Consider the following 12,770-nt stretch of genomic DNA (forward strand, 5'->3'; position numbering starts at 1 on the left):
CCTCAACAGAGATATACACTTTCCAATATAAAGGATTCCCGTGGAAACCCTTCAATTTCAAAAAAATAATTCGGATTTAAAAATTTGGTAAATTCCCCAATTTGGGGGGGAACAACAATTGTGTTTTAGAGGCGGTTTCGGCCCACTCATGATAATTTTCCAAATTAATTTCAGCCTTGTTTATGAAATGTTCTTTCTTATACGAGGACCATTTTTTGAAGACCTTCCGGACCCCTAGGAAGCATAACTTTTTAAGAGAAGCATTGTTAGACTTGAAGGTAACATTCCAAATAGCCAGGAAGTATATGTTGACGAAATTATGATGCTTCAGTATTTCTCCCCACAAGTATTGATGAGGTAGACAAAATATAGCTTTCAGTAATAGACTTCATTCTGAACCTAGATCAAACAATTATGCTGCACCAATTACTCAGAGCCTCCAAACATCAATTTGCAACTTCAGCAGAAATTGCGAATACCATGGGTGGTGGAGCCGGTAACAGAACCGTCTATATTGGTAATATCAACCCTAGATCAAAAGCAGAAGATATTTGTAATGTAGTCAGAGGGGGTACTTTGCAACAGATTAAATTTTTTAAGGAGAAGGGTATTTGCTTTGTAACTTTTATAGAAGCCGCTTCTGCCGCTCAGTTCTATGCAAATTCATTCATTGATCCTATTATTCTTCATAACAACACTTTGAGAGTTGGCTGGGGTGATCACTCCGGCCCACTTCCAAAATCCATATCATTAGCTGTTACTGTTGGTGCCAGTAGAAACGTATACGTCAGTTTACCTGAATATGCATTTAAAGATAAATTTATTAATGATCCAGAGTATAAAGAATACCATAATAAATATGTGTTACCCACTGAAGAAGAATTAAGAAAGGATTTTTCATACTTTGGTGAAATGGAACAGGTAAACTTTTTAAATGATGGTCACTGTTGTTGGATTAATTTTATGAACATTCGTTCTGCTATAAAGTTAGTTGAATCTGTCAACAGTTCAAATGGTGGCAAGACATTTCATGAAAGATATGCTAATAGATACAAGGGTCTTATTATTGGATACGGTAAAGATCGTTGCGGTAATGTAAACAAGAGTTTGATATCTGGTAAAAATTCTAAATTCTACAGAAAAGTTAAAAAGCCATCATATAACATCAGGCTTCAACAACTCGAAGAAGAGAGGAAGCAAGAAGAAAAAAATAAAATATCGAACAAAAGTATTAACTTAAACTCATTTGGTATTCAAGTTGAAACACCATCTCAAAATGAATCTGAACAAGAGGAACCTAAAATTTCTCTAGATGGCCTGGGGATGTCACTAAGTAAACCAAATTCTGAAAATCATGATTTGAAAGAAACTGATGATTCAGATTCAGATATTTCCACAGATATAGAATTAATTATCGACCCACCAGTGAGGGAAAATACAAAGGGTAATAAGAATAAGAAACAAAACCACAGGAAAAACGATATGAACAATAATCTAAACTTTGGTAACCCACCACCGGTATCGAAAACATTATTAGAATCATCTCCACCATTAGCACCTGCTACTTTATCTCGCGACTTCCAGAAGTCAAGCAAGCAACTATCTTCTGATCTCACTAACCTAAGTACCATGGACCAAAACGATATGTCAGAAAATGATTCAAACACATCAAGTAAAAACGCTTCTCATAAAAGGAGTAGCAAGAAGAATAAGAAGTTATTACCAGGTTCAGATGTCATGTCTCAATATTTAGCACAATTACAACATTCAACATTCATGTATGCGGCTAATATCTTGGGGGCTTCTTCAGATGAACCTGAATTCTATGATGAAAATGTAATTAATGCTGGCAATTCCTAATTAAATTTTTACAAATATTTAAAGCTCCACTGAAATTAATCCAAACAATGAACAATAAAACAAGAACAATATAGAACAAGACAAAGAATATGATAGAACAATCAATACATGCTATCATGTATATGTATATAAATCGATTTTTATATAAAAAGAAATATTAATGTAGAAATACTATTAAACTACTATAATATGAAGTAAATGAACTACTCTTATATTATTTACGTTTGTATTTACTTAACTTTAGTAATCATATCCTTTATTTTATTAATGTCATCAGGCGTAGTTCTACAACAGCCACCAACGATTCTGACATTACTTGTTCTTAGTTCTTTAATCAAATCTTCCCATGTTAACCCAAATGTCTGATCAATTGTCCATTTTTTGGTAAGTGGATCATATATTTCACCACTGTTAGGATATACAATTAAAGGTAATGTAGGAATGGCTTGATGTAATTTTGAAATATTTTCTGATGCATACTTAAAGGAAATACAATTGGCGCCAGTAAGGATCAAATTATCATTATTGGAGTATTTTTTGAAGATGGTGGCTATCTCTTCAAATGATGTCCCATCTCTCAATCCACCATTGTCTAATAATGAAAGGCTGACATAGTATGGCTTGGAGATGACTGATTTGTCCCATGACAAAATTGCTTCTAATTCGTACTTATTAGGCACGGTTTCAAATCCAATGATATCAATATCATCATTATTATTGAATTCTTCTAATTGTGGTTTAAAATATTCCAAGTAATTAATGTTACTTGGAGAGTCACCATAATTGCCTGTGTATTCTGCACCTAAACGAGCACCAAAAGGACCAATTGACCCAATTAGATAATTATCCTCACCAATAGCAGATCTACAAAATGAAGTTATATTTCTAATAAGTTGTTTATATCCTTCAATTGTTTTCACTTCAGTATGTGTAGAGATTAAAGCAAAACTGGTTTGATACGTGATAGTAGATAAAATTCTTGATCCACTAGTGATATAATCTCTATATATCCCTTCTATAATATTTCTATCTGAAGTTTTAGTTTCAGAATCCCAGAAATCATCTTTTAGAAACGGTACTGTTGACCACAATGGACTAGATACATTAATACCTCTGCTTTCTAATAAAGTCCCTAAACCCCCATCTGAAACTAGAACTTCATCAGGTTGGTTTCTTATTAATTCTTCAATAGGCACTCTCATCTAATAGATAATATAATGAATGTAGTTTCCTATTCAAGAAGATGTATTAGCTTAATACCCAATCTTTAATTTCAGTCAATTGAATACTTTTCTTTGATCAAATGAGTTTAATTGAGAGTGTGATTTAATAGATACTTTAATGCGTGGATATGCTATAAGAACGGGCCATAAAAAACAGGGCATTGTTAAAGATTGAAAGTTGATATAAACTGCCAATATCATTTTACACTTGAATTATATAAATTAATGTCACTTTTGAATGTAGAATAATTCCAAAGAACTAGCAAGCCTTTAGTGATGAGATAAAATGAATAAGATTACTAAAATTTTAAGGTTGACAATAGTTATGGATCAAGAAGGAAGAAAAAACAAAACACTATTAATTTAGAGACTGATCTAAATAAACATACGAACTATTTAATCGACTTTGTAAAATTTTAATAAGAAGTTTATATCTATTTACATATTTTATTTCACTTTAAGTGAAATATTCGTCATTGGATGATGAATATATCCATCAAATTACATCATATGAAGTATAATCATGTTTACCTCCTTTGTAGAGTAAGATAATTCAGTAAGATGTTGTCACCCCAGTGACTTCAGGTCTGATCCACTCTTTTTTTAATACATCCCATGTTAATTTTGCAATTTTTGATGCAGCTATAGGATCTTTTGAATGTCCTTCGATATATAGCTTCAATTTTGGTTCGGTACCAGAACCTCTCATCGTAAACCTTACAATGGAATCTGACTTTTGATATTCATCATCACAAATTTTGGCAGTTATCGTAATCATTTGTGAACTAGGGTCAACTGGAAGTGAAGGGATGTTATCAACTGTGTCTGACTGGAAACCGGTCGTTAAATCTCTGAATGAACATACTTCTAATAAAGTTCCAATCATTTTCGGATATTGATTACCATTTTTAGGATATTCATTCCTAATATAATGAAATATATCATTAGTCACTTGAGGATTACTTACAACATAGTATCCATTATATTCTTTGAATGCTCCATATTTTTCTATACCTTGTTCAAGAATATCAATAACTGTCACTTTAGATAAATTGTCCCACTCAAAATAAGCTTGAAGGAATACTACACTAGCAGTGATACCATCTTTATCATGTTCCATAGCGGGAAACATGTACCCTATGGCTTCTTCATATCCAAATACTACATGATAACCCTCCTTCTTTAAGTCAATAGCCTTGTTACCAATCCATTTAAACCCAGTTAATGTATCTATAAACTTAAAATTCTCAGTGTCAGCCATTGACTTAAGCATTCGGGATGACACTGTAGAATTTAACATCGCTAATGGATGGTTCTTTTTGAATTCAGGATCCATATTAGTGTATTTGTTAAATAGATAGTAACCGAACAAAAACCCAATCTCATTACCTGTCAATTGTTGCCATTCTCCAGAGTGTGAATTATAAATTGCAGCTGAAAATCTATCAGCATCTGGATCATTGGCAATGACCAAAGAGATATCATTCTCCTTTGCCAAAGCAATTGCCATATCCAATGCACCTTTTTCCTCTGGATTTGGGAAACTAATAGTAGGGAAAGCAGGATCTGGGACAATCTGTTCCTTAACAGTCAAGTAATCCCTATTTTCTTTCAAATTCACCTTCTCCAATACAAGAGAAGTAAATATTTCATAACCGACCCCATGCATCGGAGTATAAACAAACCATGGTTTTCTATGTTCATCAAACTCCCTTATTGTTTTTTTATCAATTATATTGTTATCAACTTTATCAGAATAAGCTAATAACATTTCATTCCTCAAATATATTAACTTTTTATTGGATAAACCTGCTTCAATAGCTTTCGAGGAGTCCCAGGAGTTCGACCATGGTTCCAAGTTTTCATCAATACATTTTGCAATTGAAGCATCTACTGGAGGTATTATCTGACACCCATTCGAATAGTATACTTTGTAGCCATTATCCATCTTAGGATTGTGACTGGCAGTAATCATAACACCTACAGATGCACCAATTTGATCTACTGTGAAGGGCACCAATGGCGTATGAACAAAAGTACCTGGTGGATTCAAATTATAAACAGTAAATCCAGCACTTAGGAAGACAGAAGTAGCAATTTCGGCAAATTCCTTTGAATGGTACCTGTGATCATGCCCAATGACAGCTTTAAGATTACTTGGAAATTGCTGTTTGATATAAGTTGCTAAACCTTGAGTAGCTTGAAGCACAACCAGGGTATTCATACGGCTAAAACCAGCCTCCATTTTAGATCTTAAACCAGCAGTACCAAATAGTATTCTATTATCAAACCGTTTATGTAGTTCGTTCAAACTATTGGCCTTACATAATCTTATAACCTCATTGATAGTCTCAGGGTTCTTATCTTGTGCAAGCCAAGTTCCAACTTTGTCCCTTAAATCAACAGGTAACGTTTCGAGAACAGAATCAAACTCAGAATTCGAGGAAACCATCTCAAATCAAACTTCTAGCAATATAGTTATTAGAGATCTTGTATGGAAATCAACAGATCTTACCGTTCTTACATTCAACTATCTCATCTTTTAACCTTTATAAAGTTCATTTGATATAATCTCTACCATTTTCAAACCCGGCTTTAAACTTAATTAGCTTTAACTAACTTTATCACTAATGGATCGTCAAAAGGTAACAAAATTATAGTTAATATTATATAATTATATATCATGCATTATGCAGTATGCCATTAATAGTATTACAACGTATATAGAAAAGTATAATTATGATGAAATTGGTTCATTTTAATTATCTTTGATAGATCATTCATAATAACTTGAAAGAGTATGACTATTGGAAAACAACAACATAGAAGCTATCATGGAGTTCAAAAACCTACATTGCAGCATCTATACAGATATATGCATATTACTGTTTTGTAGCACCCACATGTAATTAGACTTCATGTATGTTTCTTACCACAATTATATTTACAAAAATGGCAAATGTAGTTGCAATGCCAATTACTCTTCATCGTCATCACTATCATCTAATGCATTCAATATCTCTTCTTCTAGTTCTGAATCACTCTCTTCATCTTTCGGCTGACTAGTTTTATCCTCCGAGAGTTGATCATCTTGACCTTCATCTTGACCTTCATTTTGTCCTTCATCTTCTTCAGCAATGTGTACCTTTTTATTGCTACCATCCTCATCAGTAAATTCATTCGATTCTAGAGGGTGTTTTTTCACCGTTTGAAGATCATTGTTATCGTCAGCAAATTCATCATATTCTGGTTCTTTGCTCTCCTCTTCTTCAGAATCAATAATTTCATCATCATCATCATCGATCAACCATGAAGCACCACTGGCAAATAAGTCCACAGATGCACCTTGGGAGCTTGGTGAATTAGAATCACCTTCTAAACTCTCTTCAGAAACAGTTATCTTAGTTTTAGTTTCTTTCTTCTTTCTCCTTTCAAGCGCTTCTTTAAACTCATTTAGTTCTTTATCTGTAGCTGTTGGAATAATATTGTATTCATATGGAAATTCTGGCATATATTTCCAATTTAACAGACACTCAAAGACCCAGTCAGGATGAAGAACCTTGATGTCAGATTTAAAAGCTTTTGCTATCTTAGCTTTGTATGTATGTGGTGTCTTTGTTATCACATGTGTTGTGTCTTCAGTGATATCTGCAGAAGATTGAGCTCCAAACATATTTGTCCAGAGTACGATATCTGCTTTTTGAATATTAGTCCCCAATGGGATTAAACCAGAAAATACAAAATTGCAACCTTCAAGCACTTTCTTCTTCAATTTAGGCATCAAAGTTTGTATTTGTATTTCTTTATCAGTTTTCAATTCTTCATAGTATTTTTGTTGAACATTTTTTAGAATGTCTTTTAAATAAAATAACTCATCATCATCATCAGTCAGCAATTGTTGATTATGCATATGCTTTTGCAATTCTGCTAAAGGTCTATTTTGTTGTTGAACTTCCAAAGATGCAGAAAATTCAATTTTTTTGGTTATATCCTCTTTTCTTACCTGTGAAGAGATTTCTTCACCTAAAGCCGCTGACTGATGACTCAAATTCTCTTCTTGACGTTTAACCTCTTCATCTATCTTTTCTTGAAGCTTCTTTTCAGTATCCATAATGTCTGTCAAAAGCTCATCTGTGTCTTCAGTTTTTTTATGGTTCCTTCTTCCCAATTGTAACATAGTAGTTTGTTGTCTTGGTAGAAAGTTGGAATTAATATCACCAATACCAACGAAGAAGTTGTATGGTGTGACTTTGATTAAATTTGGACACCAGTTCCATACATCACCTCTATCATCAATGACAACCACCATTGATTGATCTGTCGGAAATAATCTTTCCAATGACTTATGTGTCAAAGAACCATTTTCATTACGGGATAAAATACGATCAGCGAAAAGAGTACCATCTGGATCAATAATTTTAGCGATTTCTTGGGCATAGGATCTGGTTGCCATTGTATAAATGTGCATTTCATACAATTTTGAAACCTCTTCAAAAAACTCTTTCAAACCAGGTCTTATTTTAACATAGTACCAACATTTATGAGTTGGAGGCTTTGGCCCCATGTACATTGGAGGCAAGATTGGTTCTTCTTCTAATACAAATGATTTCACATCTCTTAAAGTTTCAAAATTTGGATTTGTGGGGTCATTTTTCCATTCGGCAATAGTTGGATCAACACCACAATGAATCACAGTTTGATCTAAATCTACCACAAGGATCAGTTTTTTCTCTCTAATTAAACGTTTCTTGATACCCTGTCCGATATCATTAGCTTCCCTTCTACTAACTTTCAAATTAGTATCGGTATGAGAAATAGTCAGATTCGCACTAACTTGATCACTCTCATCAACCTCTTTACCACACATGGTACAAATACCTGCGTAAACGATATCATGGTTGCAAGGCCTTACTATCTCACAAATTGTCTGATTTGGCTCAACAATTTCATCACCTACGTCGACATTCCAACTAACTAAATCACCTTCAAATGGAGAATCAAAAAATTCAATCGATTCCCTAATACTTTTCTTTGAATGCTCATCATTGACACCATCGTCGTTTTCATCAGGAGATTTGGCTATCTCGACAATATACCAAAACTTATACGCAAATAAACGCTGTCCCTTCTCTACATGACTACCGATCGAAGCTATAAGTTTCGAGATTGTAATTGGATATGGCAAACCCAAAGGTGCGCTAACTGGAGTACTCATGTTTGCCAAGAATCAAATCAAGTTAAACCCAAACCAAAAAATATCAACCAAAAACAAAAAAAAAACACACCAAACTTATACCAGAAAACAAAACAAAAATAGATTCCAATAACAATTATAACTACACACCACCAATTCCCTAAAACAAAACCTCAAATACTTCTTATGTATATCAAAACTCTTCGAAATTAGTTTGCTTCTAAACAATGGATTTAGCAATTTCTTGAACAAATAATTCCCAATGGATCCACTTTTAAACCAAAATTTAGCACAAATAGAAATAAACCAACAAAGCACAAACCTAACGAAGTCAATTCTCTCGACAAATATACCTGCTAATGTATGTCTTGACCTTCAAAACCATGTTTCCCATTGTTAAACAACACTTCATCATCTTCCTTTTATATATAAGGCCTTATATATATATATTTTTTCCATATCTTTTTTTTTTTCAGTTTGATGTCAGCACAGGAATTAACCCTTTAACAACCAGTTTGAAGAAATTTGGTAACGAATGGGTGCAGGGAAGAGGGCAAGGTTTGGAAGGTTATCTGTTATAGTTGGGATACCATGTATTGGTGGGATGAGGGTGGTTAATATTACATTGATGAGTTAGATCTATGGATTGATTAATTAGTTGTAAGTTATATACAATACGTGTTTTGTTTCGCGGTGATGGAATTATTTGTTATTGATTCGAAAAAAGATGAGGTCACGTGGTGAATTGATGGATGATTCAGGTAGAATTCACATCCATTGTTCAATCGAGAATGGGTTTGGGTTCAGATCCAGGTTCAGCTGTCGTTAGAGGTTCTACATTTTCTATCGATTGGCCATTATCAGCTTCAACTTCCTCTTTCTCTGGTTCTTGCGCTTGCTGTAGTGTAGTGTCAGTTGTACTTGAAGCAGTAGGTTCGTTGATATCACTGTTGACCTGAGGTTCTTCTGGATTTGAAATTACTGGCTCTTTGTCCTTTGTGGTATCTGTACTGCTTCCAATGCCATTGCTCTCAGTGGTTTCAGGTTCTTTTACTGTTTGTTCGGAATTCTCAATAGCCGGAGCTGTTTCTGTCTTTTCGACGGTTTCTTTCTCATTGTCTTGAGCTGTTTTAGCGTCGTCAGAATTATTATTTTGTATCGTTTCAACTTTTTCTGTAGCAGCAGTATTTGCATCAGTGTGAATTTTATTCTCTTCAGTAGGTATATCTTTCACACTGTCTGTAGTGTCATTTTCAAGTTCCTTCCCAGCTTTTATGGCTTCATTTTCATTTTCATTTTCATTTTCGTTTGCATTTTTAACGCTATCAGCTTGGGTTTCATTCGAAGACACCCCGCTGTTATTTCTGGTATAACTACTTAGTCTTGGTTGTATAATCAATTCTCTTTCTTCATCACTACTTTCTAATGCAGCGAAAAATCCACCGTGTGAATCATTCGGATAGTTGGATAAATCCAAGAGATTGAAATCTGATGATTTTTTTGCTTCCATTTCTTTTAGTTTCTCTTCTTTCAATGCTTTTATCTCAGCCAGCCTACGCTCTTTTTCTTCTTCTGCCCTTTCCCTGGCTTCTTTCCTTTCCTGTTGTGTTTTCGGTATGCTATGGATAAAATTTAATAAGGACCTCTTCAAATATTTTCGTATTTCTGTATTTGCTACACTTTTGGATACTTTATTATCGTTATTTGCTGAAATTAAGCGTGATATCTTTAAAAATGGGTTCCTTTGTATCTGTAATTGTCTCTCTTCATAGCCTAGGACTTTCTTCCTTTCTATTTCTACTCGAGTTCGTGCATATTCTTCAACATTCAAAGAATTTTGTATTGGTTCCTTTTCAAAGAATGAAGTCAGGTGCTTATTCCTCAAAGTAATGGCACTATAAGTTGCCAATGTTTCTTCAGTTGCTAATTCCATCTCAGATGAAGAAAACTTCAAATCTCTGCTGATTCGATCCTCTTGTCCACCTCTTAATAAATTCAACAATGCCTTCTCCGACTGCTTACCTTCTTCGACCACCTTCCGCCTTATAATAGTTTCATCAGTTATGGGTGTATTGTATTGGGGAGTAAATTTATAAGTATAATCTGGTGGGAAATCAGGCAACCAACTTGGTATAAGTTTCTGCAATGGGTTCGATATAGGAACTAGTTTCGAAGTTTGTGCAGTAGACGTATCTTTATGCGTTAAATCTAATTTTTGATACGTCGATAAGGTCCTGGTCGTAGTTGTAGCAATCTTAGTTAAAGATTCATAATCTTTATCATACAATTTTGATAAATATTGAGACTTTTGATTCTGCTCTTCCAAATCTTCTGGAGTTAAATTGAAACCTCTTAACCAAACCGATATATCTGCTTTAGCAACAGTGTTACGCCTTTGCAAAGAACTTAACCTATGTAGTTCCAATACCATATCATCTATTTGACCAACAACTAATGACATCAAATGCTCAAACGCGAACTTCGTAATACTGGTATCACAATTCATCGATTTCAATTGCAAAGCAACTGCTTTAGCCAATATTTTCTCTATTGCTGGCTCAGTCTCTTCATATTTATATTCCGTTAACGTTGGTAATTCAGTTAATTGAATATACTTCGTAGCCTCCCCCGTCATTATCCAATTATCAACACAGAACTACACAATAAAAACAATACGGTCCTCTATCACCAAAGATATCTAAGTCAATCAGTCTCCTTGACCAACGTTGTTCTCTTTATTTATAATTCTTTTAACTGATATCCATCAATATTTATTTCATTATCTTTCAGGTATTGAATTTTTATTGAAGAGACCGGAATTATTAAGAGAGCTGAAAAATCTTGTGATTTAAGCTGGAACGAACAAAGAGGTAAAGAGAAAGAGTGAGATGAAAGAAGTTAAGAGTTGACAAGAGACGGATCAGATACTGATCTTATTAGTTTCAAGAAGATGTAGAGGGGGGAATTAAATTTAAGTATGAAAGTTATCATTTACACATAACTATATAATGGAAAATCATACATCGTTACTTAGTAAAGCATCTAATGCGCCTTGGACTGAACCACCACTACGTCTTAGAGCAGCGACGTTTCTATCGAAATCGAAGAATCCCATATCATTTAGTTGTCTCAGTTGAGATTCGTAGCGTTCTTCAGGTGGTCTATTATCTTGTTCTTGCTGTTGTTGTTGTGGAGGTTGGAACATGGATGCAAACAAAGAAGGGTCAAAAGCTGGGGTTCCGGTGGCACCGGCTGCACCAGTGGCACCGGCACCAGCAGCAGCAGCAGCGTTATTATTCATCATTGCTGCAAATGGGTTCATGGCTGGGTTAAATAGAGATGCAAATGGGTTTTGTTGACCGGCAGCAGCGGCACCTGTAGCAGCAGGAGTAGATGTTGTCTCTGTGTTTGTTTCAGCAGCTGCAGTTGTATCAGTTTCACCAGGAGCAGGGAATGAAGATGCAGCCGCGTTTGCTCCAAACTGACCATTACCACCCATCATATTGGCCATCTGCATGCTTTGTCTGATCATTTCTGGGTTAGTCAACATTTGTCTGAAAAAAGGGCTCTGGAACATTTGTCTGGCTTCTGGACCCATTGCTTGTAATTGTGGGTTCGATTGAATCATGAAATCGATCATTTGAGGATTGCTTAACATTTCATTCATTTGTGATTGAAATACCGGGTTTTCTAACATTCTCAACATGTCATCTTGATTTGGCATACTATTCATACCACCATCTGGGCCGAACATGTCAGCAGAAGGCAAATTTAAACCATAACCGGCATAACGAGCACTAGTTAAATCAGATAGTGGATTGAACCCACCTGATTGACCGGCAGCGATATTTGAAGGTAATGGAGCGTTTGAATCGGAATTCGTAGCTGTAGAAGTTGATGCCGCAGCAGCAGAAGCACTTGTATTAGTTTTTGAAGCTCCACCAGATTTGACCAAATGAATGGAATGCTCGTCTTGAATCTTGTAAAACTCTAAAACCTGATCATCTTTCAATATTTTACCGGAATAAATCAAACGCTGGTTTTCAACAGGGATTTCAGAGACTTTTGCAATTTCCTCTTTCAACTGTAAAACAGTATTCGAGACATCCACTGTGACTTCCCACTTGTTCTGTCCAGACTTAATATGAATCTTAATACCCATTCTTCTATATTTAAAGCTATAGTCTTTTTAATGTAAAAATAAAATGATCAAAGTCAACACACCAGATACTGTAATGAAACCTAATATAACAAATACAAGTAAACGTATAGAATAATTCTATAATCTACAAATCAAAATCTGAGTTGAGAAAGGGGACCAGAATATTACTAATAATACAAAAAACAAAAAATTCCTTGTTCACCGAAATTAAAGTTATGCCAAAGGGAGATCAGAACCAATAAAACTGATATACTGTAACCTAAACACCAATGAGCTGCACTGTCCTCCTAATTCGACGACTATTAGTAAACTGATCTCATCATAACTTGTA

The 12,770-nt window shown here is 34.6% G+C and overlaps 6 protein-coding genes across 6 annotated transcripts in view; 1 reads left to right on the plus strand and 5 right to left on the minus strand.

Moving 5' to 3' along the window:
• Positions 1-1,860, plus strand: part of NAB6 — a gene marked incomplete at both ends in the record, with an annotated part of 3,934 nt that extends 2,074 nt beyond the window's left edge. The window contains one exon of the mRNA XM_001642504.1: positions 415-1,860. Coding sequence (XP_001642554.1) covers positions 415-1,860 — 1,446 coding nt within the window.
• A 230-nt stretch (positions 1,861-2,090) lies between these two features.
• Kpol_1068p7 (homocysteine S-methyltransferase family protein) lies at positions 2,091-3,062 on the minus strand (the record flags this gene model as incomplete). The annotated part of the gene is made up of 1 exon (XM_001642505.1): positions 2,091-3,062. One exon carries the CDS (start codon positions 3,060-3,062, stop codon positions 2,091-2,093), a length of 972 nt encoding a protein of 323 aa, XP_001642555.1.
• Positions 3,063-3,636: 574 nt separating this feature from the next.
• On the minus strand, positions 3,637-5,535 carry PRM15 (phosphoribomutase PRM15; the record flags this gene model as incomplete). Its single annotated transcript, XM_001642506.1, has 1 exon — positions 3,637-5,535. One exon carries the CDS (start codon positions 5,533-5,535, stop codon positions 3,637-3,639), a length of 1,899 nt encoding a protein of 632 aa, XP_001642556.1.
• A 525-nt stretch (positions 5,536-6,060) lies between these two features.
• Positions 6,061-8,298, minus strand: FCP1 (protein serine/threonine phosphatase; the record flags this gene model as incomplete). The annotated part of the gene is made up of 1 exon (XM_001642507.1): positions 6,061-8,298. One exon carries the CDS (start codon positions 8,296-8,298, stop codon positions 6,061-6,063), a length of 2,238 nt encoding a protein of 745 aa, XP_001642557.1.
• Positions 8,299-9,058: 760 nt separating this feature from the next.
• TAF8 (Taf8p) lies at positions 9,059-10,912 on the minus strand (the record flags this gene model as incomplete). Its single annotated transcript, XM_001642508.1, has 1 exon — positions 9,059-10,912. The coding sequence occupies one exon, from the start codon at positions 10,910-10,912 to the stop codon at positions 9,059-9,061; it is 1,854 nt and encodes a 617-aa protein (XP_001642558.1).
• A 381-nt stretch (positions 10,913-11,293) lies between these two features.
• On the minus strand, positions 11,294-12,439 carry DSK2 (ubiquitin domain-containing protein DSK2; the record flags this gene model as incomplete). Its single annotated transcript, XM_001642509.1, has 1 exon — positions 11,294-12,439. One exon carries the CDS (start codon positions 12,437-12,439, stop codon positions 11,294-11,296), a length of 1,146 nt encoding a protein of 381 aa, XP_001642559.1.
• Between the last annotated feature and the right edge of the window lie 331 nt (positions 12,440-12,770).

Source organism: Vanderwaltozyma polyspora, genomic scaffold, assembly GCF_000150035.1.
Source record: "Vanderwaltozyma polyspora DSM 70294 KpolScaffold1068 genomic scaffold, whole genome shotgun sequence".
NCBI lineage: Eukaryota > Fungi > Ascomycota > Saccharomycetes > Saccharomycetales > Saccharomycetaceae > Vanderwaltozyma > Vanderwaltozyma polyspora.